This window comes from Echiichthys vipera (genome assembly GCF_963691815.1).
Source record: "Echiichthys vipera genome assembly, chromosome: 22".
Classification (NCBI taxonomy): domain Eukaryota; kingdom Metazoa; phylum Chordata; class Actinopteri; order Perciformes; family Trachinidae; genus Echiichthys; species Echiichthys vipera.
Genome location: NC_139847.1, coordinates 7,901,346 through 7,925,280, shown reverse-complemented (window position 1 = coordinate 7,925,280; position 23,935 = coordinate 7,901,346). Strand labels below are relative to the sequence as shown.

The window sequence follows — 23,935 nt, the reverse complement described above, 5'->3', positions numbered from 1 at the left end:
CACCCTGATGACATCACTATGACGTCATCAGGGCTATTTCCCCGTCCAAAGCCACAAAAGATTTTAGTTAGTGTTCACAGGCTGAGTGATACACCTTAGGAGTGGCCCCTTTGTCATCCTTTAATTTGATAAATTAGTTTTTTACCATCTCTTCACATAATTATCCTCTTTCACCAAGTACAATCATTCACCTCCGCAAGGAAGCATAAATCTGGCTTAAAGTGCCAGCTTGCCAACTGTCAAACAAATCAAACTGGTATTGTTGTGTAAATTATCTTAAATACTATAATTAAGGATGCTTTATAATCCCTTCTGATGTTTGTTAATACTGAATGGAACACATCCACCTCGCTCTTTTCTCTCTCACAGATTCACACACAGAGCACAGAAGCCTGAGATGGCTCTTCACTGCCTCCTGAAGCAGTTTCAAAGTAACAGAAAACATTTTTACACACATTTACTGAGATATCAAATACCAAAATGCTGCACCTAAATGGAAAACGCCACACTTGTAGGGCATCATTTAAAACACATTTAACCTGAAATTCAACATATTTCATATACTTCTGAACTAAACTAAACCTGGAAGTGTCATTCCTGCGCAAAATCATCCAATGGTCTTTTTCGCCACTTACATACATCAAATAAACCATCGAGACAGTTTTTTTCGTGTATCAACTATTAACGGATCAATCTGGTAGAGTGTCTAACAGCCGGACGTGGCTAACACTGATTAGCTCGGGGCAGTACGGTGAAGGCATTAAAACCTCTTTTTTAACCACTAACACTGCTCAAAATAACACCAAACCTCTGCAGCAGCATGAGAAGAGTCTCTACACATAAAACAAAGCACCAATGGGCTCCTTCCTTTTGGATTGACTTTGGTAATCCACTTGAATGGACTTTACTATGAGAGGAGCTGGTACAGGGGCCAGTTGGTAAGTCTTTAAAACACTCTTTTAATAAACTCTGGGTTCACTAACTACATTTTTGGTGCTTTGTTTTATATGCAAGGAGGTTTGGTGTTATTTTGAGCAGTATTAGTGGTTAAAAAAGACCATTTAATGCCTTCACAGTTCTGCCCCGAGCTAATCCGTGTTAGCCACGTCCGACTGTTAGTGATTCTCCAGGATTTCCCTGGTAATAGCTGTTTAATGAAAAAAACTGTCTCGATGGCTTATTTGATGTATGTTAGTGCTGAAAAAGACCAAGGGATGATTTTGTGCAGGAACACTTTGAAGCCCCCCCACACTAGAAAATGCGTTTTTCTTATGTTCCCTAAAATGTCTGATGACACTCACTAATCTCACTTGTACGTGCAAAGTTTGTCACTAGAGGTGTTTTTTTTTACATTCCTGTCTTGAATGTGTCGATGACTGTGCACCTCTATGAAATCTGAGATTCAAACGTATCCCGTCCAAGCTTGATTAGTTACGTCACAAAGTCGAAAGGCAATCGCTGGCTTATACACAAAAAGCTGGCAAAGAAACCTGAAACCTCCAGCACATAGCGGACTGACAGTCCAGAGAGAAAACACACCGTCATCGCAGCTGTCAGCCACTGACAGATACAAGCTAACAAGCTAACAAACAACAGGAACAAATAAAAGATGCTACCTTCACTCACCGTTCTGATACACCTGCTAGGTGAGGATGGTAGTACGCAACATATTCCTCATTTGAGTCTGGGTCTGACTGATGCTGGGTGTAGACAGGGCGCCAAAACTACGGTTCCCCAAGCTCACAGACCTCGTGAGACCGCTGTGAGCTAGCGTGGCTCCGTAAGTCGTCTATCTGAACCCAGTGTGAGGCTAAAACCTGTAGGCTTATGGCTGAATCTCTTCGACATTTCGTCGCTAGGTGCTAGAAATCCTCCTTTTCAGAGCTTTTTTTATGTGTGAAAACCATGAAAAACAAACTATGAATCACCATAAAGTATTTCTACATACTCCAAAACGTATCTGGAGAATTTCTTCTGCTCAATACTCGTCTGCCCGACTACATGGCTGCCGTTGCTGACCAAGCCATTGTTGACAGTTGTAAAGACGTCAATGGAGTTTCAATCACTGACCTGATATGAAGGATCCAGGCGGCATCTGATTGTAGTTGGCCCCTCCCATGTGTAGGGCGCTCGGGGGGGCGGGGGTGAAGGGGGCTCCGTAGTTGTGAGGGATTGCGTAGGGTCCTGGAGGTATGGGCTGCAGAGAGGACGTGAAGTTAGTTTATTTTGTGCATGCTGCATGTGATTTATGAAAATAAGAGGATATGACAAGATAAATAAGACAAACCATTTTAAAGTTGTGTAAGCTGACAAAAAAAACCTGCAGACTAAACAGTTACGGAGGGAAAGTCCACAGGTGGATGACAACATAATGGGCTCTCTGTTATTTATTGGCCGTCCTCCATCTATTATTTCTCCACTGAATGCAACTTGAGCGAGTTTCAACTTGTGAATGTGGCTGGTTTTTCTTTCGTGTGTGTGTGTTTGAAAAGCAGGCTGCTGACCGGGGGTGTGTGCGTCTCGGTGCCCTTGCTGGCCAGCCGGCTGAGGATGCTCCTCTCGGACATTTGTAGGCGGGCGGCGATGGGCGGGACTCTGGAAAGCGTGGCCGGTAGCCGGGTCACGTCAGCCTTCATGTCACTCAGCAGCTCCTCCAGCTGGTTCAACACTGCAATGACAACAATAAACATCCACAATTACTACGACTTCACTTCTGAGCCTTAATTTCACGTTATATCTTGTACTTCCTGCTTCTTTTGCACATTCTAATGAATCATTTAATACTTTGCTTGGATACTTTATTGATTCCTCTGAAGGTTGAGGCTTAGGAGTTGGTATGTATTCAGTTTGAAAAGTGCAAAGTCAAATCATTTATTTCCAAGGGTCACTTCAGCAGTTCAGAAACCACTGATATGATGGACTACTACTCTGCACAAAAATGTCTCCCTAGTTCTTAAAAGTTATTATTAGTTATATTATCATTCACAGGGTCTGAAAACTATAAACAGTATGTTTAAAAGTCTCCTCTTTACAGAGTTATGGGCTGTTTATTTCCACAAAAAGCACATTTCTCCTTCTATTTTTACAAGAGATTTCTGCTCCCATCATTAATTATCTCCTCGCTCCGTCATCACATCCTAACACAGAATTAATCACTGATTAGAGAGCAGCACAGTCACTTGGAAATATGATATGAAAAAAAAGGTTTCATGAGAATTCATTAAGTTCAGCACTACGTGCAAAAGTACAGAAACGACAACAGTAGTGTATTGAGCATGTTATCCTTTTTTCGACTGAACAATATAAACATGGACAGACTTGCCAGGGAGTCAGTGAGGAAATGTTTGGAGCTATCACTTAACAGCGTGTAAGCTTATCTGCTCAGCTTCACGAAAGTTGGCTTCAGGCAGAGTGATACGGTCTCTGCAGGAAGGAAGAAGGATTGCACAACAGCGCAGTGAGATGTGTTGATGTGTACCTCTTGCGGTACGCCTATGATTACCTCTCCCACTTTGTCCAAATCTGCCTGCACGCCTGTCTCTGCTTCAGTTTTTTTTTTTTACACACACAGATTTTTAACCCTAATTACTGACTTATCATCCCCGACCTTTGTGCAGGACAGCGTTGGCTGGCTTGTTGCCCGCCAGCGACTCCTTGCTGAGGTGCTGGTGGGACTCGGCGAGGCACTCCACCTCTGTAAAGCGTGCGTTGAGCGCCATGGCCGGGTGGCTGGGGTCCTGGGTCATGTTCAGGTAGGCAGCCCGTCGCAACTGCTCCTCTATCACCAGCGCCTGCTCCAGCAGCTGCAGGAGAAATGGGGTCAAAGACTGACATCAGTTAATGTAGAAACAAGACAGAATCATTCACTTGCCTTTTTCAGTTGTTCTTTAATTTCATTGGGACAGTTTGGTCCGATTTTATGCATCTTTTCCAACCACATAAGCACATTTTATTGTGTCTGTTACAGAAGTAATAATGAATAAGAAAAGACCAAGAGAAACAAATGTTGATTTACTAAAAAAACAACAACATCGATTGGTATTTTCCTTCAAGACTTTTCTAAAGTGCAATAAAGCTTTTTTCCTGCTTTATTTTGATATAAAAGTTGCAATTACACCTTCTGTCTCTCTGTTTTACACTGTTTCTATGAAAAAGACAGAAAACTAAATGTTTACCCAAAGACTTTGCACTTTTTTGTTCCAGGATCATCCTCAATTCCAACAAACAATTTGTTTTAATGTTTTACAGCTTTGAGAAACTCCTCTATTTCCACTCTGCGCTGCTCGTGGGACGCCATTGTAGCGGTTCCAGCGTGAACACACCCTCAGCTCCGTTAGCTGACCCACGGGTCACGTGTTGAATCTCTGTGAGGAGGGTCTCACCTCAGCGATTATTTCTTATCAAACGTGTCCTCATCACCACACAACATGCTCAAAAGCTGCTGAGAATTAGTATCAAGTATGAAACACAGCTTTGAAACTGAAAGCTGAAAAACAAACGTGTATTCCTTATGTTACAAAAAAATTATTTTAAAAATGTACTTAAAGCTCTTATAGGTCTGATTGTCCCTCTGTTTGCACCGTACTCTTATTATATTCTGTCGGAAAACTACTCCAATCAGCAATATATCAGTGTCTTTCTTGGTTGGCATAGCAACAGTAATGCAAGAATTTCAAGGGAAACCAAGCATTATACAGTGGATCAGTTGTGCGTGTTTTGTCCAATAAATAAATGTTGTAAACATGATACACAAGAAGGTTTTTCTTACTAAAAACAAATTAAGGGGAAATCGATGTGACAGAGTTTTATTTTGCGCTGTCTTGTGCATTGTTGATGATGAAACAAAAAAAACAACAATCATTTACGAGAGAGATAACAAGAAATGCAAAAGAGACAGAGATACAGTAAATGAGGATGTTGAGGGCAGGATCTGAAACATGTGCGGCGCTCAAAAACAGGATGAGAGCAGTTCCAGATATGCAGCGGTCAGCATTACCCTCCAGCCAATATGTGGGTCTAGGGGCATCTGTCATCGGACCATCAAACGAGTCAGGTGATCGAAGACACTAGTACTAGTATAGAAGTATGGCTGGCACCGCAACGTGTCCGTAGCACAGAGTATTGAAAGTTGGCTTCGAATGGTCATCGTCGTAATCTTCTGAGTTAAACCAATCAATGACTCACCACGCGTTACCTTGAACTCTTGAAGGAAACTTGTTTTTCTTGGACGCGTCCACGGCAAGCGAAGATTCCAACAACTGAGAAAAGTCTTGATGAATTGAAGTCAAAGGGTTCCACATTTACTAACAGCAAAACTACATCAAAACATCCGTTTAGAAACTCTCACGCAACTGGTGCAGTTTAATCAAGCCTTGTTTATCCAGTCGTGTGCTCAGTGCTTCCCAAACACACGCATTTGCGCTAAAACTTCACAATTCAAAAGACTTCCACGCAAGTGTGAGATCATTTATTAAAGAATTTATATTTGATTTCTTCCTTCATCATGGAGGCATTCGAGAAAAGTCTTGTTCAAGAGTCCAAGGTAACACGGAGTGAGAGGTAATTTTGCGGTATTAATATTATATTATTATATAAGTATTCCTGTTTCATTCTGGCAAAGTTCTTGTGTTTGACGTTGGAGAATGTTGGCTTCTTTTGTTAAATGAAAAAAATAACATGTTTATACTTCTCAGGTACTGGAAAAAAATATAATTATGTTATTAGTAGAGAAAAAAATAAATCAAACTGACAAATAGATGTGGGGTGTCTCCACTCGCCGCGCCCCGTCTTACCTTGAAGCGTCGAGCCAGGAACTTGTTCTTCATCTCCAGGAAGTTGCCTTTATTAGCCTGCGATTTGAAAGGCTCATTGACGATGGCGAACTGGGGGTCATTCTGGATGTCCTGCCACCGGGCGTAGCCATGACTGGCACAGGGGTCAAGGGTCATGAAACATTTTTGGGTTATAGACAATGTGAAGCAGCGCTGTGTGATAAAGTAGCAGTAAGGTTGAACAGAGGAGGTTTTCAGATTATATTTGCAATGAAATGAAAAAGTCAGAAAGCACAAATATGTTTCATGAGAAGGTCGTCGCTGTGTTCATAGAGATTAGCATAAAGAACAAGGGGAAACAGCTAGATCACACCTACCAATCGAGTCTGGCATCTAAATTAGCAGCTAGCTAACGTTAGCTATGAAGGTTTATGAGATTTATAAGGTTAAAAGACAGGGTTAGGGTCACATCTCGTTACTTATAAGGTTAAAATATATAAATGAACATCTGAGTGTTAACGCCTGTGTGTCAACACAAAACAACCTTAACCCTGGATAGCTAACGTTAGGTAGCTGCTAACTTATATGGTTTATTCTGTGACTCATCCTGTGGGCACGATAAAGCATCTACCCAGCTAGCCTGGCTCTATCCAAAGTTCAAAAATATGCCTCCCAACATAATACCTGAACCCTAAAAAGCCAAACTGCACATTTCTGTTTTGTACGAACTAAACAAATGAGATATAAAATGTTTATTAGTGAGCTTTAGAAAGCGTTATGACAACCAAGCTAACGTTAGCTGTTTCTGGCTCCTGCTGGCTTTAGCTAAATGCCTCTCAGCTCTAGCTTCAACACTTAAATATGCGTATCCATTTTCTTCACGAGTCTCAAAATTTTACATTTAAACTTTATAGCCAGCAGCACATTAGTTTACCATAAAAATGGGAAACAGCTAGCCTGCCTCTTTCTGAATGTACGCCGACCATTTCTGTAAAGACCACTGATGAGCTTACTGTAACTACTTTGCTTAATACGTTCACAAACAGAATTAAAGTGCAACATGAAGGCTATTTTGACCTTTAGACAGAGCCAGGCTAGCTGTTTCCCCCTGCCCCCAGTCTTCATGCTAAGTTGAGCAACAGACATGAGAGTGCTTCGATGTGACCAAATGTTGAGCTATTCCATCAAAAACAAAATTGCAGTTATTTTAGCACTAAACAGGTTTCAGGCAGCTTCTGAAACGGAGCTGTTCTCTCCTTAATTTCAGCCGACCCAAGCCTCACAATTAGCTTGCAGAATAATGAAAACAGTTTTATGGGAATGCTGCATTGCCTTAATTATCATAATAGAGGGAACAACATGAACTAAACGACCCACTACATTGGCTTCCAGCAGACACAGTTTGCTGTTTACTGAGCTCTGGCTGGCTTGTTGACTTATTACGCTGGGCTTCTGCCGGCTTATAGAAAAATAAACACACCGGGGTCATCGCTCGGGCAACCGCCGTCAAGGATACATCACGATTCCCGCCAGCAGCCAGAAGTCGTGTCGGCGGTGCCAGATCTCGTTCATCTTCCCCGAGGAGATGGCAGCCCGCTCCTCGTTCTGCCAGAGAGTGTGCAGCTCTGCGGGGTGAAGCCAACACAAGCTTGAAAACTAGTCCGCTCTCAAAATGCTTAGCTAGCTGAAACCCGGCTGCAGGTGTTTCCACGGCACAAAGAGCTTTTCTGGGTTTGTGATCAAGGCGGAGCTCATTTTGGCTTTTCTGCAGAAGCTCGGGTGAAGCGAGGGGGAATGTTTTTCTTTGTTTCACTTGAGAGTTTTATGTTGTTTGGACTGCTTAGTCACATGTTTGGACAAGTTTATAAGTTATTTTCACCTTTTCACCTTTCTCTCCTCATCTTTCACCGTCTAAGCTACATTACATGTATGTGTGTTTACATGTGTTATTAGGAATAGGGATGCAGTGGTTAAATATTGCCCAGTCACAGCTGTCATTTATAACGTTTTAACCTGTTTTTTTTTCATAAATCAAATAGCTGAGAAATTAAAACCAACTAGAGAACATCTTGTGACGCCAAACCGGACCAGGGGCGTAAAATGTTGCTGTCTGCCCCCTTGCTCAGATCACAACCATCTCAGAACTTGGCTTCCAACTACACACCTTTAAGGTTTCGTGACTGTGTCTTGCACGGTTGTGACGCTAAAATCCGGCTGCAGATTAAACACCAAGAAATTTTTGCAAACGTCCTTTGTGCTAGTTCCCGCTACACCACGGTGACACACACAAAGACTTACAAGGTGAAAACAACACCAGCGTAACTGTGGAGTCTGGTCAAGAACTACCTAAGCTGACAGAAACCATCTTTTGGAAAAGTATATTTGATTTGTACTTTGTGTAATTATTTTCTATTTTGAATAATTTGTCAATATTTCCATGCTTTTATTTTATGGATTGCAACACTTTGTCGATCGATTCTGATCAGTTCCTTTATGTTTTATGTCTTGTTTTTATTGTTCATATTGTAATGGATGTATGACTATCAAGTGCGAAACTAGTTTACCCTTTGGTATGAATAAAGTAATCATGGGCCGATGCAGGCTGCTGCGTTTGCCGGCGTTATTTACTGACAGGCGTCCACAGGCAGCTCCGTGTGGCCGGAGACGCCTTTTTTAGGTTCAATTAATCATTATATCATTTTTATGATGTAAATTGAGGGAGCAATAGTAGTATCGGCTCCAAATTTCGTCTGTATCAGTCATCGGCTAAGGCTGATGAAAAAGAAAAAATCAGTATCGGCATCAGCCCTAAAAAATCCATATGGGTCGATCCGTACAGTAAAGTAATCTGAACCTGAACCTTGGTCATTTTGTAGTTTGGCCTGCTAACACTGCTAACACGGAGGAGGCGGGACTTATGACCTATACAGCAGCCAGCCACCAGTGGGCGGTCCAGATGTTTTAGCCTCAGTTTAAGGGGCCGTCAAGCTTCCTACTCAACAAGAGGCTATTGCTGCATTCATGTCATATCTCTGAGGTAATATAATTTCCAGATTCTGACTCGTAAAAGACATTGTTGTCAACATACGAGTCAAAATTGTAACTGGAAAACTCACATTTTTTCGGAAGGTAATTCATTATTTGCCCTTCATTTCTTGATTGTGTGAGAGAATTGTCTACAAATGGTCAAAGTTGCCGAAAGAGAATGGAGTAAAATCACACATAGAATCCTAAAAGCTATTTACTGCGTGTACGCTACCACCCGGATCAGATGAATCGGCTCCACAACTGCAGCGGGTGAATCAGTACTGACCCGTGAAGCCGCCGTCTGCAATGTTGAACATAAAGCGAGGCCGCTCGATGGGAGGCCTCCCGTTACCCTTTGGAGCATCCTCCTTCACGGCTCGGACTTCTTTCCCAGCATCCTTTTCACCTTTGACTTCCTCTGTTATCGAGAAAGATGGTATCTTTTTAGCTAAAAAAACAAACACAACGCTCATGTATTTACGCTGGCTCACTATCAGACAGTGAAGCGCACCTTTTTTCACATCAGACGCCTCGGTCTTTTCCTTGGCATCTGTCGTTTCGGTTGCCGCGGGGGTCTCTTCCCCCTTTTCTTTGTCTTTTTCCTTCTCCTCCCTGGCTTTTTCTACTTTTGCGGGGAAAATACAAACATTATTATTACATTATTATTATTATTATTGCACGTCGTTGGATATCATCAAACTGACTCGTCGAGTTTCTTTTCTTTGATTTCGTTTTTACCTGATTTCTCTTCTTTGACCTCAGGGTCTTGCTTCGTCTCTTCTTTACTCTCCTCCTGCGCTTTTTTCTCGTCTGTTGAGGCAGCTGGAGCGCCGGTACTTTCCTTCTTCTCCTCGTTCAGGTCGCTGTCGTCTTTGCCTTCGATTTTAAGACTAGGGGACGCATTTTGGGCTGCGTCTTTTGTCGAAGAGGACAGCTAGGGAAAGTAACACAATATGCTATCAGCCACCAAGTTAGTCTGTTTTGTTGTGGTGTGGTCAAATCTTCAAATGTCCGCTTTTAGTAATTTATATATTTTTTAATTCTTATTCAGTTTATTCTATTTGTAGTTCATACATATACTCAACATTTTCAGTATAGTGACTATTTTCCAGAGCATATTGTAGAGGTTTTATTTGTGTTTTTCTACCTTAAAGGCAGTTTTTATTGACTATAGCGCTATAATTCCACTGAAAGCATGGACTTTTTGAAGTCTGCACTCTTTGCCGTGCAGTAACAATGTCCCCTTTGATTTTCAAGCTCTATGAAACTGAACAGAAACCAACACACACACAGAAAAATAACAAAATGCATTGGAAAACTGTTGAAAGTAATGTAAAGTCTATGGGATTTGTGGTAAAAACACGTTTACTACAATGCTACACATCTCATACAAGATGCAAGAACAGAAATCTATATTAAAATTCATTAATTGGCTGATGGAGAACAGAGAACGTAGATGTTTCAGCTGACAGTGACCCACCTCTTCAGCGTCTGCGGTCCGGTTGCTGTCAACCTCTTTGCCTTCATCCTTTTCTTTCTCCTTCGCTTTCTCTTTTTCAAACAGGGCCTCGTCTTCCTCTTTGTCCTCCTCTTTCTCCCCCTCTTTTCCGTTCTTTTCCAGCTTGTCGGATGGAGCAGGGGTCGCTGCATATCAACACGTAAAAACACACACACATTGGACTGGATTCAGCTCCGACTCTATCTGGTTGCCCTTTCCATGGAGTGCCCCCTGCTGGAGCTGGTAAATGTGATCATGCATGTTTGGCTACCTGGCTTTGAGGTGCAAGGTGTGTTGTTATAGCTGGCGTCGGGGGTGGGCGTGGTGGTCTTTACAGCAGGAGAGGAGGCCCTGGAGGAGGATTTGTCGATGATGACCTCAGGCTTGAGCTCTGGGAGACTCCACCGCCCGTTGATGTGCTCAAACTCCTGGATCTGGACACAAAACACTCAGCAAAATGAAAAAAGCTTGGCACGCGCTCGCTTTACTGAATACACCCTTATTTAAACTCGCCACCCACATGCCCTGCTCGCCTGGCAGTAAATCATACATTCCCCCTGGCGTAGATAGCAGACCAGGATGTCAGCAGGTTTCAACACGTCAGACTGAAAACTGGATTTGAAGATGTTTGGATGAATTTAAACTGGAACACTGAATGTAGGAGGGTCATCAATCAGAACGTCTTTCAAGATGTCATGATTGATTTCCTCACTTGAAAAAGACCTCCGACATTTAATTTACGGCCAAAAGAATAGCTTGTCTTTGTAGTTTGTTGGATTGAAGACATATTACTGCTGTAGGCACCCTGCTGACATGGAGGCGCCCTATTCAATTTATAATCCTTAGGATTTTCATAAAAAGAAAACACTTTTTTTCAGTACAATTTATGATCTGTAATTTTTTCGCAATTACCATTTAGAGCTGCAACGATGAGTCAATCAACAGATTCCTCCTTAAAGTCATTTTTCATGCACAAATGTCAGAAAATGCTGTTTTCAGCCCCTCAAATTTGGATATTTCTAGATTTTCTCAGTTTTTTTTAAATAATCATGGATATCCTTGGGTTTTCGACAGACAAAACACAACATATAAAGTCATGATTTTATGTACAAATTGTGGAAAATAATCAGCAAACTAATTACTTACTACTTATGAAAATAATCATTATTTAGTTAGTGGCGGGGATCGCCGTTCCCTCAATGGACTAGAATTAACAGGAAATGATACATGTATGTATTCTCGTGTTAGTATTTTTAATAGTTTCTTTAAATATTGATTTCCACTCTCCGAACATGATATCAGAAGGTTGCTTCACAATAAAAGAAGGCTTTTATTGTGAAGCAATCGCAGGAAACTGAATGTTTTGGTGGCAGCTGAAGGAGTTTACTGTTGTATAACACCGCATCAGGACTGAAATCTTGAGGATTCAAACTTTAAATTGTCATAGCTCGCTTCATTCACCACATTTGTCTCGACTTAGTAAGGCGGACGGCGTTGGTCTGACCTTCTTCTTGACGAGAGACATGACGCCGATCCGGGTGAGGACAGGTTGGCGACACAGGCCCTCCCTCGGCACTCCGTCTGCAAACGTCTCGGCCCCGTCGGCCACCGGCTCGCACAAGTGACGCATGAAGAGAGACACGTAAGCTCTTGTGGAGAAGAAGAAGAAGAAGAAGAGGAGGAAGAAGAAGAAGAAGACGAAGAACAAGAACAAGAACAACAAGAAGAAGTACAAGAACAAGAAGAAGAACAAGAAGAACAAGAAGAAGTACAAGAACAAGAAGAACAAGAACAGGAACAGGAACAAGAAGAACAAGAAGAAGTACAAGAACAAGAAGAACAAGAAGAAGAACAAGAAGAACACGAACAGGAAGAAGAAGAACAAGACGAAGAAGAAGAAGAACAAGAAGAACAAGAAGAACGAGAAGTACAAGAAGAAGAAGAAGAACAAGAAGAACAAGAAGAACGAGAAGTACAAGAAGAAGAAGAAGAAGAACAACAACAACAAGATCAAGAACAAGAACAAGAACAAGAACAAGAAGAAGATAAATATATGGTGAAAGAGCCCAGAAATGATCAATGTGAATGACTTCAGTTTCCCCTTACTTGAATTCTTTCTCCGTCTTGCCCCTGAGGTCTCTGACCAGCCACTGGGAGGAGAAAGCGTCCTGCGACGGCATCCCCCAGCGCATCACTGCGTTCAGGAAAGCCTTTCGCTGGCGCGTGTTAAAGCCCAGCACCTAACGAAATTACAGCATATTTCACAGAACATTTTTCTTCGTTAGAGCTGGCCGTGGAACCAGGGTTGTTCAAATCTATCCTTGTATTTTGATTATTCTGGGAGACTTTAAATGAAATAAGAAGGATAAGATAAGAAAACACAACTTTCGTCCGTGTATTTCTTAAACTTCACAGTGCCTTCTTTGAAAAGGTCTAACTGCCTAATAACGCTAAAATAAACGTTGAGTCTTTGCTCGAACAATGCAGGCCTTTATGAGCACGTCCACCATTATCTGGATGATAAATGAGTTTGGAAGGAACGGAGTCTTTGGAGATGTACTGTAACAGCCTCGCTTCCATCTCTGATTGATTGTTAGAAAAATATCTAAGCGTGCAAGTTCGATTTTAAAACAAAGCTGTCGGATTCCAGCAACATCATAATTATTTAAAACACACACACACACACACACACACACACGAAACGAGAGCAGAATTGGTTCCAGAGAGTTGTACGAACCTCAAGGTTGCCTCCCACTCTGGCCAGGAGAGGAGGCAGAGGTTTATCCTTCTCATTCCTCAACTGGCGACGGGACTGCCTTCGACCTGCAGGTAACAGGAGGTGAAAAAAAAACACACGCGGGGGTTGCAGTTTTATTCAAAATTAACAGTTAGTATTTCATCTGTAACGTCAACGTCCACTAAATCAAAAACTTGAAAATGCTCCGAGCGTTTTTTTTCCTCTAACTGTGTGAATTTCAGGGTGGAGGAGGTGGATGGCGGCTTGCATTTTTTGGCAATCTAACGCGCTCGACTCTGCCAGGCAACTGTTACGACTAAATCAATTTCAACATTTAATTCAACACAGACCTGAGTGTGTGCGTGCGTGTGTGTGCGTGGGTGTGTATGTGTGTGCGCGCGTGTGTGTGTGTGTGTTCCAACAGGCATCTTTCATCGTTCATGAACAGCTCTGCTCGGATTCTTTGACGTCTCTATTATTTCATCTTTCCCTACCTTCTGGCCGATCGTCAAAGTCCTCGTCCTCCTCCTCGGAGCCCACTGAATATTCGGACTGGTTATCTGAAATGTCAGCATGCCACTCTGAAACAGCACACAGTGGTCTGTCAATAGGCCAGGCCCATTCACTTCCACTGTGCAAAAGCCATGACTCAAACACAAGACAGATCATCTAATGTCCTATTAATTCCACTAAGATCATAGGATTAGAACAAGAAATGCCATAAATCTTCATAATAAATAAAAGATACTTTCATGTAGCAATCAATCTTAGGATCCTGTGAAGGAGGATTCATTCTCAAACCCAGTGCTTGATATGAAACAGCTTACAGGAGGACTTTACTCAGCTTACTTGAGCTTTTTTTCTTCTTTTTTTTTTACAATACCCGGTCCAAACAGCACCGGGTCCCTACCTTGGTCTTCCTGCGCGGCGTCGTTGTAGTTGACGGGTTTGCGGTTCCTCTTGCCTTTGCCCAGTTTGCTCGCCAGGTCCTCTTGCTGCTGCTCGTAGTGGTGCCGCAACAGTTTCTCCCAATAATCCGGATCCACGTTCTCCTCTTGTTTGATGATCTCCCGCTCGATCTCCTCGATCTGGAGCAAATTATTAATACTTGACTGAACCCAAAGTGTCCTAAGAAATCAGTTTAATTTGGAGGAGGAAGTGTCAAAGTCCAGATCTAAACCCCATAGAGAGTCTCTGGAAAACCCTTAGCAACAAAGTAATGTCTAAGAAACCCACTACAGTTACTGAACTGTGAAGAGAAGAAATCACATTTTCTAATTTTGATTTCCAGTGTATATGAGTCACTTTTAAACATAAAATCTATCGTTTTAATTTGCAGCATCCAGGCCACCTCTCACCTTATCCTCCTCTCGGACCATGTACTGCGCCACTTTAAAGGAGCTGAGGTACTCGTTCATGTTCTGGACGTCCGAGTCGTCTGTGTCGTCTTGGCTTCGGTCCAACAGCCTCTCGATGGCGACGCTATCGTAGTGGATCACGCTGCCCTCGTCCTCGATTTTATCCCCCGAACTATTCTTCATACCTGCGGCACGTTAAAGAGTTGAAAAGGGGGGAAGATTCGTAACACTAATGCTCCCACGTTGTTATGTTTAGATAAAATATTCCTCACGTTCTAATTCGTCCTTGAAGAGCTCTTCTGTTCCAAACTTGAGGATGTCGTCCAGTTCCTGTTTGCTCATGGAGCCGGCTTTGGACCCCAGGCCCGGCCGGACCACCAGATGGGTCAGCATCATCTTCCTCTTGGCCACCTGGGTGATACGCTCCTCCACGCTAGCTCGCGTCACAAAGCGGTAGATCATCACCTTGTTGGCCTGCCCGATTCGGTGGGCTCGACTGAACGCCTGCGCAGAGAAGGACGGAATCAAACATATGAAGTTTTACATCGTTTTGAATGATGATGATGATGATGATAATGGTCAGTCCGTCGTACCTGGATGTCGTTGTGAGGGTTCCAGTCAGAGTCGAAGATGACGACTGTGTCCGCAGTGGCCAAGTTGATGCCTAAACCTCCGGCTCTGGTGGAGAGCAAGAAACAAAACTGACAGGCACCAGGAGCTGCGAGCAGAGAGACAGAGAGAGATTGTGTAATATTAATCTTTTATCTTTGATGACAGGATCCTTTTATTACCCGTAACTTATTTAATCTGTATGGTATTATAGTTTTCACTGAGGATTTTGACCCTTTTCCATGTGCTTTTACTTTCCTTGTTTTTACTGGATTCAGGATTTTTTTTTTTTAATTATTATCCAGTATTGTGATGTGTGTTTATCTGTACCGCTGCACAGTTACATTTCTGTGCGGCTGTGGCTTGGTGGCAGAGTGGGTCGTCCTCTGATCGAGAGATTGGTGGTTCGATCCCCATCTCCCCCCAGTCCACATGTCGAAGTGTCCTTGAGCAAGACACTGAACCCCAAATTGCTCCCCGTGCTGCGCATGGGGGTGTTAATGGTTAGATCAGATTAGATGGTATGTAGATGTCCACTGCCATCAGCGTGAATGTCTGTGTGAATGGGTGAATGTGACAAACACTGTGAAGCGCCTTGAGTAGTCAGATGACTAGAAAGGCGCTATATAAGTACAAGTCCATTTACCATTTTACCATTTCCTCCCTTATTCTTGTTGTTTCTGGTCAGTGGGGTTTACTTTGTGTTGTGTGTTTTTGTGATTTAGTTTAAAATAGTTAACCTCTGAAACTATTTGATTTTTGATAACAGATCTGGAGGCTCATATTTACAAGTGTTGGTGTAACATTATATCGATTATATCGCAGCTGAGGGGCGTGGTTCGGCCAGATGCGAAGCATTGTTTTAACAAAGAAATAGGCCCTCCTGGCTGGCGGTTGCTATGGAACATGGCCTACTATCTTGACTTAACTCCGCCGCTTGCTGCCCAGCCTAACCTAGAGTAGCGGTCACATCCAACCTCATAACCAGTGTTATCAATCAATCAATCAATCACGTTTATTTGCCACATGTAATCATATAAGGTACTATGGCAACCGAGACACTAACAGCGGAGATGCAACTGAAAAGTAGGCCACCACGGAGGTCGAAGTTGCCCATAAATGTTTCCATTTTGTAGTAGTTTGTTAGCTCGATAGCCAGTTTGATGCTATATTAAAGAGACAGACGCACAAGAAGGTTTGTGGTTGCTTAGGAACGGCAGGAAGTCCCGAGCACCTTGTATACAAACACGAAAGCGGAGTGATATAGAATGGTGTAAAGGAGTTGAGATGGCAACGCCGTGATATCACGGCTAACAACCAGTCAGATTGCTTGACTGGAGCCATCCTTTTGATGTTTTTTGTTTGACCACTTATTTTGTGCCTGTACAGTCTTCATCCTGTCTCTTGTTGCCCTTTTTTTCAGCTTTAATGCAGTGTGCAGATATTCTTCTTGTTCCCCTCAGCACTCACACTATTATTCAGACTGTCTATTGCCATTTGTTGCCAACAACTGCTGAGTGCCACGTTCCACATGAAAACAAACTCAGCATGCGACCCCGCGCTCGTCATCCTTTATACTAATGCCAGCGTGTCATCCTGTTGCCTGACTTCGTCTCCTTCTAACATTGGCGCGCATTTCCATCTGTTTTGTGAAACGGAGAAAATCCAACGGTCATAAACACAAAAAAACTTAGAAGTCTAAGAAAAAGCCTACAAAGGAAACAACAGCGCATTTGCATTATGATGTTTCTTCGTTTGACATTTCTCTTTGGAGATTGTTGTTTTTCTTTAACTAGCCGTCCCCTGGCATTAACCTGTGTCAGGAGGAAGTGGGGACGGGAAACAAACGTTACTGCTGTTTTGATGAAGCTTTTAAAGAGTACGGGGAAGTAGCTTTTGGCTAACTTGAAACATTATTTCTGTCACTCTTAGAAAAGCGTTCAAGGGAGCAGAGGGAGAGTACAGCTGATACATCCTACATGGACAACTTAGTGCTCCTTTAACCTTTAATTGTTGCAACGGGCCCGGGCGCGGTCGTTTTCGTTTTTTTATTGGCTGTAGCAGGCTGAGTAAGGTATCCATTGGTAACAACTACGTCATGCTAGCTTGTCGGTAGGGGAGCAAAATAACACTCCAAAGCTAAGCTATATTTTGGCGAGGAGAAGAACTGCTGAGGCCCCTTGACCTCTGACCTCAAGAAATCTGAATAAAAATGGGTTATATGGGTACACACAAGCCTCCTCTTTACAGACACGCAAACTTTATGTTAATACAGACAGTTTGGGGTCCATAAACAGTCTGGGAGTTGTATAAATCGGGTCTGACTGTAAAGCTGAGACTCTTGTGGATTCAATAAGCCCGACTGTATTCATGTGTAATGAGGTTAGTCTCCACAGCAGCCATAACTCGAGTGAGAACATTCTTATAAAACTGTCTAGAATGAGCTGTGACCTCTAGGATAATCACAGCCTCATGAAACTTAACAACCATTAACTAGAGATATAGCGCATTGAGAGGATGGGTGACTTCCCTACCTATATTGACAATAAGGGGGTTCCTGAGCAGTTTAAACAACAGAAGTTTATCGCCATCCATCATCAAATGCAAAGTGTAATTCTTGCATTCATTCATTTATTCCGATCCCTGCTGACATTGGGTGTGGGCTGGGGTCCACCCTGGACAGCACGCCAGTCTATCACAGGACACATAGAGACAGACGGAGACAGACAACCATTCACACCTACGGGTAATTTTAGAGTAATCAAATAACCGAACACCTCGGAGGAAGCCGGAGAACCCGGAGAAACCCCATGCAGACACGGGGAGAACATGCAAACTCCACACTCTTGCTGTGAGGCGACAGTGCTAGCCACAACACCACCGTGCCGCCGTAATTCTTGCAGATATCTTCAAGTTTTTCATCCCAAATCACATCATGTATTTTTAAATGGTGTTCCTAAAGGTCTGGGAGTTTTAATGTGGTGTTTTGGAGGGACTTTTAACCATTTTCATCAATTCTCCAGTTGTAAAAATTGGTTAAATGTAGCGCCAAAGCTGTGTAACGGTATAAACCCTAAAAGATTGCTGCAACATCTTGCAACATAACAGTACGATAATGTCCTTTATAAACTCTATAAATGAATGAATTAATCTTTATTACAGCTTTCAGATGATGTACACCCCTATGTGGTGAATCAAACGCTAAGAGGTTAAAAGAGAGCACGTAATCTGGCAGCTCACCGTTGAAACGGTCGATGGCCTCTTGTCTCAGCGCCCCTGTTACGCTTCCATCAATTCTTTCATACTTGTAACCTTCATGGTCCAAGAAATCTTCGAGTAAATCCAGCATTTTAGTCATCTATAAACAGAGGAGAGAAAGAGAAACGTGTTGTGTGTGTGTGTGTTTATACTCGATTACTCACACGCAGCTGTTATCAGTCTGCCTGCTGAGCCTTCTGGAGGAGTCATGGGACTAATTGGACATCTGTGAAGGGAGGTGTCCATCTGGTGTGTCTGCGTACACTTGCCTGGGCTTTATGCATACTGTGTTATGTGTGCGCGTCCATGCCAGTGCGTACCTGCGAGAAGACCAGCACTCGGTGCCCTTGATCTTTCAGTTTCCTCAGCATCTTCTGCAACAGCGTCAGTTTCCCAGAGGCCTTGGTGAGGGCCGACCCCTCGTAAGCACCGTTGGGGTTTTTTTGGGCTTCCTACAAAAAGGAACGAATGAAAGTCTGCATCCCTTCTGTCATTTTTATCATCTCAACAATTCAAATATGATACAAAAACACTGCTGAACATCACCACAAGGTGTCACTGTTGTGCAATTCAGGGATAATTCAAAGCAAATGGTTTGAAAATAAGTGAAATACTAGGAAATGATTTGGTTTTCCTTGATTATATTTCACTAAAAGCATTATGTTTGGCTATAGAAGGGGGATTATCAAGGACAAGAGTGTGTGTGTGTGTGTGTGTGTGTGGGGGGGGGGGGTTTTACCATGGAGGCGACGGGGAAGAGGTAGGGGTGGTTGCAGCACTTCTTTAGGTCCATCATGATGTTGAGCAGAGAGACCTGGTTTCCTCCGCCTTTCGAGTTCAGAGCCTCAAAGTTTTTGGTCAGAATCAGCTTGTAGTATTTCCTGTGTTTAAAAAAAACAACAACAACATGAAGATAAATGATGAAATGATAACGGCAGTGTCGCACACACTCACACATCTAAAACCACTCAGAACACAATGACTGAGATAAACGTCCTAAATGTCCTGAAGAGTCTCGTTTTCTACTTTCAAATATTGCATAGTAAAACATAAGAGTAAAGGCTCTGAATGCCTTTAAACCCCATTAGTCAGAGGCAGAGAGGAGACTTTTGATTGATTACATCTCATATTTAGTCCATTACCAGTATGAGGGCTAGTACTTTCCATTAAATGTATAATGTAATCTATTTTTGATGTGTTGCAGCACTTTCATAGAATTTATTTAGCTTTAACATGAGCCATTAGACCTTTCAAAGTGCAATTTATCACAGCTAATTAACCACAGTTTAAGTCATTTGCAGGTTAAAAACATGCCTAGTCACACTTGAGTTGTTTTTTCCTAAACATATGTGACAACTCATTCTTTAGAGTATTTTTATTGTTTTGTTGAATGATATTTTCTATATATTTGTATCAGAAATTCTCATTTCACTCCTGTACTATTTTGAATTGTGTGTTTGAAAACTTTGAAAACCTCAATAAAAAGAGATAATTAAAAAAATATACTACACAGATGTCTCTGCAGTGCAGTCAGGTAAGATGGTAGATAAAACAACATGCCTAGTTTGAAACTAGGCTAAAATGGATGGGAAATAAAGGTTATTTTAAATGTTTGGGTTGCAACCATTACATCAGTATTTCAGTCACTATTTCGACATGCAGCAGGGCTTTTAATGAATCAGATACACACTGAAATATGGTCAATGAAGACGTGTTTAAACAAGGTTTAAATGTAACATAGATGTCTAAAAAAATCGTATTTCTCAAACAAATGAAGTGAAGACAACAGATCGTTGTGTTTACAAGACTAAAAACGGGTGGTTCAATGATTGCCTAGCGTCGTAAGACACAACTGCAAAAGTGCTCTGTCTGATCAGGGCTGAAGTGGTCAAAGATGTAGCTCGAGCTAGCGTTTATGTCCACATTCCCACCCCTATACCCTACTGTGTGTGTGTGTGTGTGTGTGTGTGTGTGTGTGTGTGTGTGTGTGTTTGTGTGTGTCGTACTTCTGCATAGGGCTCAGCTCCACTCTGACAATCAGCTCAGTCTTGGCGGGCATGTTCTTGAAGACGTCGGCCTTCAGCCTCCGCAACATGTGAGGCCCCAGCAGGTCGTGGAGCTTCTTGATCTGGTCCTCCTTGGAGATGTCGGCGAACTCTTCCAGGAAGCCTTCGAGGTTGCTGTTGCAGAGAGAGAGACGGACAGCACAGTTTACAAAATTATTTCGTACTTTCTGCACTTGGGCTTAGTTTACCCTTGTGTGTATATGTGTGTGTGTGTGTGCGTGTGTGTGTGTGTGTGTGTGTGTGTGAGAAAGTCGTACTTGAAGCGGTTGGGTGTGAGGAAGTTGAGCAGGTGAAACAGCTCCTCCAGGTTGTTCTGCAGGGGAGTTCCCGTGAGCAGCAGCTTGTGGTCGATCTTATAGTCGTTCAGACGCCGGAAAAACTGCAAAAAGCAAGACAAGTCACGCTCCCTGTCATACGGATTGATTTTTTTTATAGATTTGAGTCTCCTGCCCTGCTGCGAGTCTGTGAAAACTTGTAACTTTCCTTTCTCACCAGACTCTGTAAAATTCATGGTTAAGACCGTCTTCCTCCCTGACAAAATATCTCTGTAAACTAACCTCGAACCAATCCTCCCTTCCCGTGCTACTTTCTTATCTATCGATTCTCTGAGCCCCGCTTCATCTCACTTGTGACTATAATCATGAATGGATTACTGAACGGGGCCTAACGGGCACAGGTCCAGTGACCCATAAAGTCAGGGGACTTTACTCATAAAAGGTTGCTAAAAAAAACCCACAAAATTATCACAAAGAGACAAAAAATTACTATAGGAATGCAAAACAACCACGGACAGATGCTAAATGACTGAAAATAGACACAAAATGACCACGAAGAGACAAAAAATCACAACAAAATAATAAAAAATAGATGTGAAATGACCACAGAGAGAAACAAAATGACGACATTGAAACTTAAAATGTCTAAAAAATAGAAATAAAGAGATAAAACCACCACAGAGATGCAAAATGTCTAAAAATCAATGCAAAACTATTACATACATACAAAACAACTAAAAATGGACGTTAACTGATCACAAATAGATGCTAAATGACCGCAAGTATACACAAAAAGACTTAAAACGACCACAAAGAAAAAAAAAAATGGGGATGCAAAACGATCAAAAAGAGATATTAAATGACTGAAAATAGACACAAATGACCACATAGAGACAAACAATGACGACAAAGATGAAAAAAATTACCAAAGAGAGAAACAAAATGACGACAAAGAAATGTAAAATGTCTAAAAATAGATGCAAAACCACAACGAAAAGATGCAAAATTAATAAAATTAGGTGCACAACAATTACAAAGACAAAACAACTAAGAATGGAATCAAAATGACCACAAAGAGCTGCTAAATGAGCACAGGTACACACAAAACGACCAGAACAAAAATGACGACAAAAACACGCAAAATTATTAAAAATAGATGTAAAATGACCACAGAGAGAAACAAAACGACGACATAGAAACGTAAAATGATTAAAAATAGATGCAAAACAATAAGACAAACAGACACAACTAAAAATGGACGTAAAATGACCACAAAGAAAAAAGAGAAACAACTAAAAATAAGTGCACAATGACCACAAAACGACTGAATGTAGACTCTTTGAATTCAGGTTTCTTGGTCATTATTATCAATGTAACTGTCTACTATACATACTACTATTCAAAATGCTTTAATTGACTTACAGGTTTATTGAATTGTTATAATAACGAGAAGAATTTGCAGTAAAAAATTGGAACAAACATCTTTCGATACTGTAGTTAACTTAGTGTTTCTATTACATGCTTTGTCCACCAGAGAGCGCTGACACGTGTGTTTATATTTTTCATATACACCTAAATTAACCTTTTTTTTATTTATTTTAACATTAACACATATACACTAGCTCCAGTACCTTGGACTGGTTGTTCTTGAGGCGGTGAGCCTCGTCGACCACTAGACACGCCCAGTCGATGGACTTGAGCGCCGTCTGGTCGATGGTCACCAACTCGTAGGAGGTCAGCAGCACGTGGAATTTGATTGGAGCTTCTCTCTGCAGAAAGACGACAGGCACACAGGATGTCCTTTTTTTATTATTTGTTTCTATTTGTAGCCTTTTTATTATGGTGGTTAATGTTTAATGCTATGGTAACAGGTTTACGTTCACTAAAAAAAACAAAAATGTCCCTTCAGGGCTTCTGTAGGAGGAAGAGCGGCTCAATTACCGCAAAAATCATAATTTATTTTGGGCAATATTCATGTTTATTAACACGATTATTCACTTACTTTGGAAACATCATGCATTCATTAAAATCTTTTTAATTCATTTTTAATTACATTTATATAATTGTATCATAATTCAACTGAAAAGCAAGTTAAAATAAAATTAGATACATAAATAAAAGAAATAATAGCTAGATATGTATTTAAATAAATAAATATAAACATTAATAAAAAATACATTTGATCAAAATAACCACTGATCAATACTAAACATATTGAATACATAAAAATAATAAATAAAAGTAAAATGGACCAAAAAAATGTAATATGTTGTAGTGCACGGCCACGTTGTTTGATCTGGATTATCAGATGTTTTCATACTCGTTGGAAGTGAAGGAGAATTGTAAATTTTAAAAAAGTGATGTGCAGTCGAGCTGAAATCAAAACACATCACAATATTTATAGAAACATATATCAGATTAGGGTCAAATGATGGTTTCCATGGTGATCAAACTCTTCACATATAAAACCAACTAATTCCGTTTGTTTTGAGCTACATTTTGACGTAAAGTATTAAGGATTAAAAAAAACAACAATACCATGATGGGATCCATTAATAACACCAAATTATTGCCCAGTCAGCGTTAACACACAGATGTTGTCCTCACCCTGAGCTTGAAGGCCTTCTTCCCTCCTTTGACGGCCGTGTCGTCGAAGGAGAACTCGTTCTCTCTGATGATGGCGCGGCTGTCCTTGTCTCCCGTGTACGTCACCACGTAGAAGTCGGGCGCCCACATCTCAAACTCCCTCTCCCAGTTGATGATGGTGGAGAGCGGAGCGCTGACCAGGAACGGACCCTTAGTGTGACCCTGAGGGAGGAAGAGGAAGGGAACGACTCAAACTAAGCGGCCGTTCCAGTGAAAGAGGACAAAAACGCAACCGGGGGGGGGGGGGCCTCCGGTACCTCTTTGAAGAGCGAGTAGAGGAAGACGATGGTCTGGATGGTCTTGCCGAGGCCCATCTCGTCCGCCAGGATGGTGTCCGTGCCCTGAGCCCAGGAGAACCGGAGCCAGTTCAGACCCTCCAGCTGGTACAGGTGCAGCGTCCCACCCGTGGACGTCACAAAGTCGGGCTGCTCCTCATACTTGATCGTAGGCTGGACGGAGAGAGCCAAGAGGAGAGATTGGGACAGTTATTTTATATATATATCAGTATGATAAGTATTAAAAGCAGCAATATTACAGTAATATATTAGATTTTCATTTATATTTGATTTAATCAATTCACTGTAATTATATTATTTTTTCTGTACAAGACGAAATCAACTCACCTAAACTATTCTACAAATATTGAGTAGATTAATTAATAAACTCTCACTACTCAAAGTGATCACTGAC

At 41.8% G+C, this 23,935-nt stretch overlaps 1 protein-coding gene across 4 annotated transcripts in view; it reads right to left on the bottom strand.

Annotated features, from left to right (window-relative positions):
* The window catches only part of chd3 (chromodomain helicase DNA binding protein 3), a 49,951-nt gene that overhangs the window by 12,667 nt on the left and 13,349 nt on the right, over nucleotides 1-23,935 (bottom strand). For 2 of the 4 annotated variants that reach the window (XM_083937000.1, XM_083936998.1), the window contains exons 14-39: nucleotides 23,503-23,694; nucleotides 23,207-23,407; nucleotides 22,231-22,368; nucleotides 20,582-20,703; nucleotides 20,265-20,438; nucleotides 18,998-19,139; nucleotides 18,579-18,710; nucleotides 18,241-18,358; nucleotides 14,985-15,109; nucleotides 14,664-14,895; nucleotides 14,392-14,576; nucleotides 13,944-14,121; nucleotides 13,528-13,614; nucleotides 13,034-13,119; nucleotides 12,403-12,536; nucleotides 11,801-11,945; nucleotides 10,568-10,730; nucleotides 10,279-10,442; nucleotides 9,537-9,732; nucleotides 9,310-9,420; nucleotides 9,085-9,216; nucleotides 7,288-7,396; nucleotides 5,793-5,925; nucleotides 3,608-3,803; nucleotides 2,505-2,668; nucleotides 2,071-2,197 (exon numbers count right to left, since the gene is read on the bottom strand). In XM_083937000.1, the coding sequence (XP_083793126.1) occupies nucleotides 2,071-2,197; nucleotides 2,505-2,668; nucleotides 3,608-3,803; nucleotides 5,793-5,925; nucleotides 7,288-7,396; nucleotides 9,085-9,216; nucleotides 9,310-9,420; nucleotides 9,537-9,732; nucleotides 10,279-10,442; nucleotides 10,568-10,730; nucleotides 11,801-11,945; nucleotides 12,403-12,536; nucleotides 13,034-13,119; nucleotides 13,528-13,614; nucleotides 13,944-14,121; nucleotides 14,392-14,576; nucleotides 14,664-14,895; nucleotides 14,985-15,109; nucleotides 18,241-18,358; nucleotides 18,579-18,710; nucleotides 18,998-19,139; nucleotides 20,265-20,438; nucleotides 20,582-20,703; nucleotides 22,231-22,368; nucleotides 23,207-23,407; nucleotides 23,503-23,694 (3,886 nt within the window). Of the gene's footprint in view, nucleotides 1-2,070; nucleotides 2,198-2,504; nucleotides 2,669-3,607; nucleotides 3,804-5,792; nucleotides 5,926-7,287; nucleotides 7,397-9,084; nucleotides 9,217-9,309; nucleotides 9,424-9,536; nucleotides 9,733-10,278; nucleotides 10,443-10,567; nucleotides 10,731-11,800; nucleotides 11,946-12,402; nucleotides 12,537-13,033; nucleotides 13,120-13,527; nucleotides 13,615-13,943; nucleotides 14,122-14,391; nucleotides 14,577-14,663; nucleotides 14,896-14,984; nucleotides 15,110-18,240; nucleotides 18,359-18,578; nucleotides 18,711-18,997; nucleotides 19,140-20,264; nucleotides 20,439-20,581; nucleotides 20,704-22,230; nucleotides 22,369-23,206; nucleotides 23,408-23,502; nucleotides 23,695-23,935 lie in introns of all 4 variants that reach the window. The other 2 variants (XM_083936997.1, XM_083936999.1) reach the window with 2 other exon arrangements.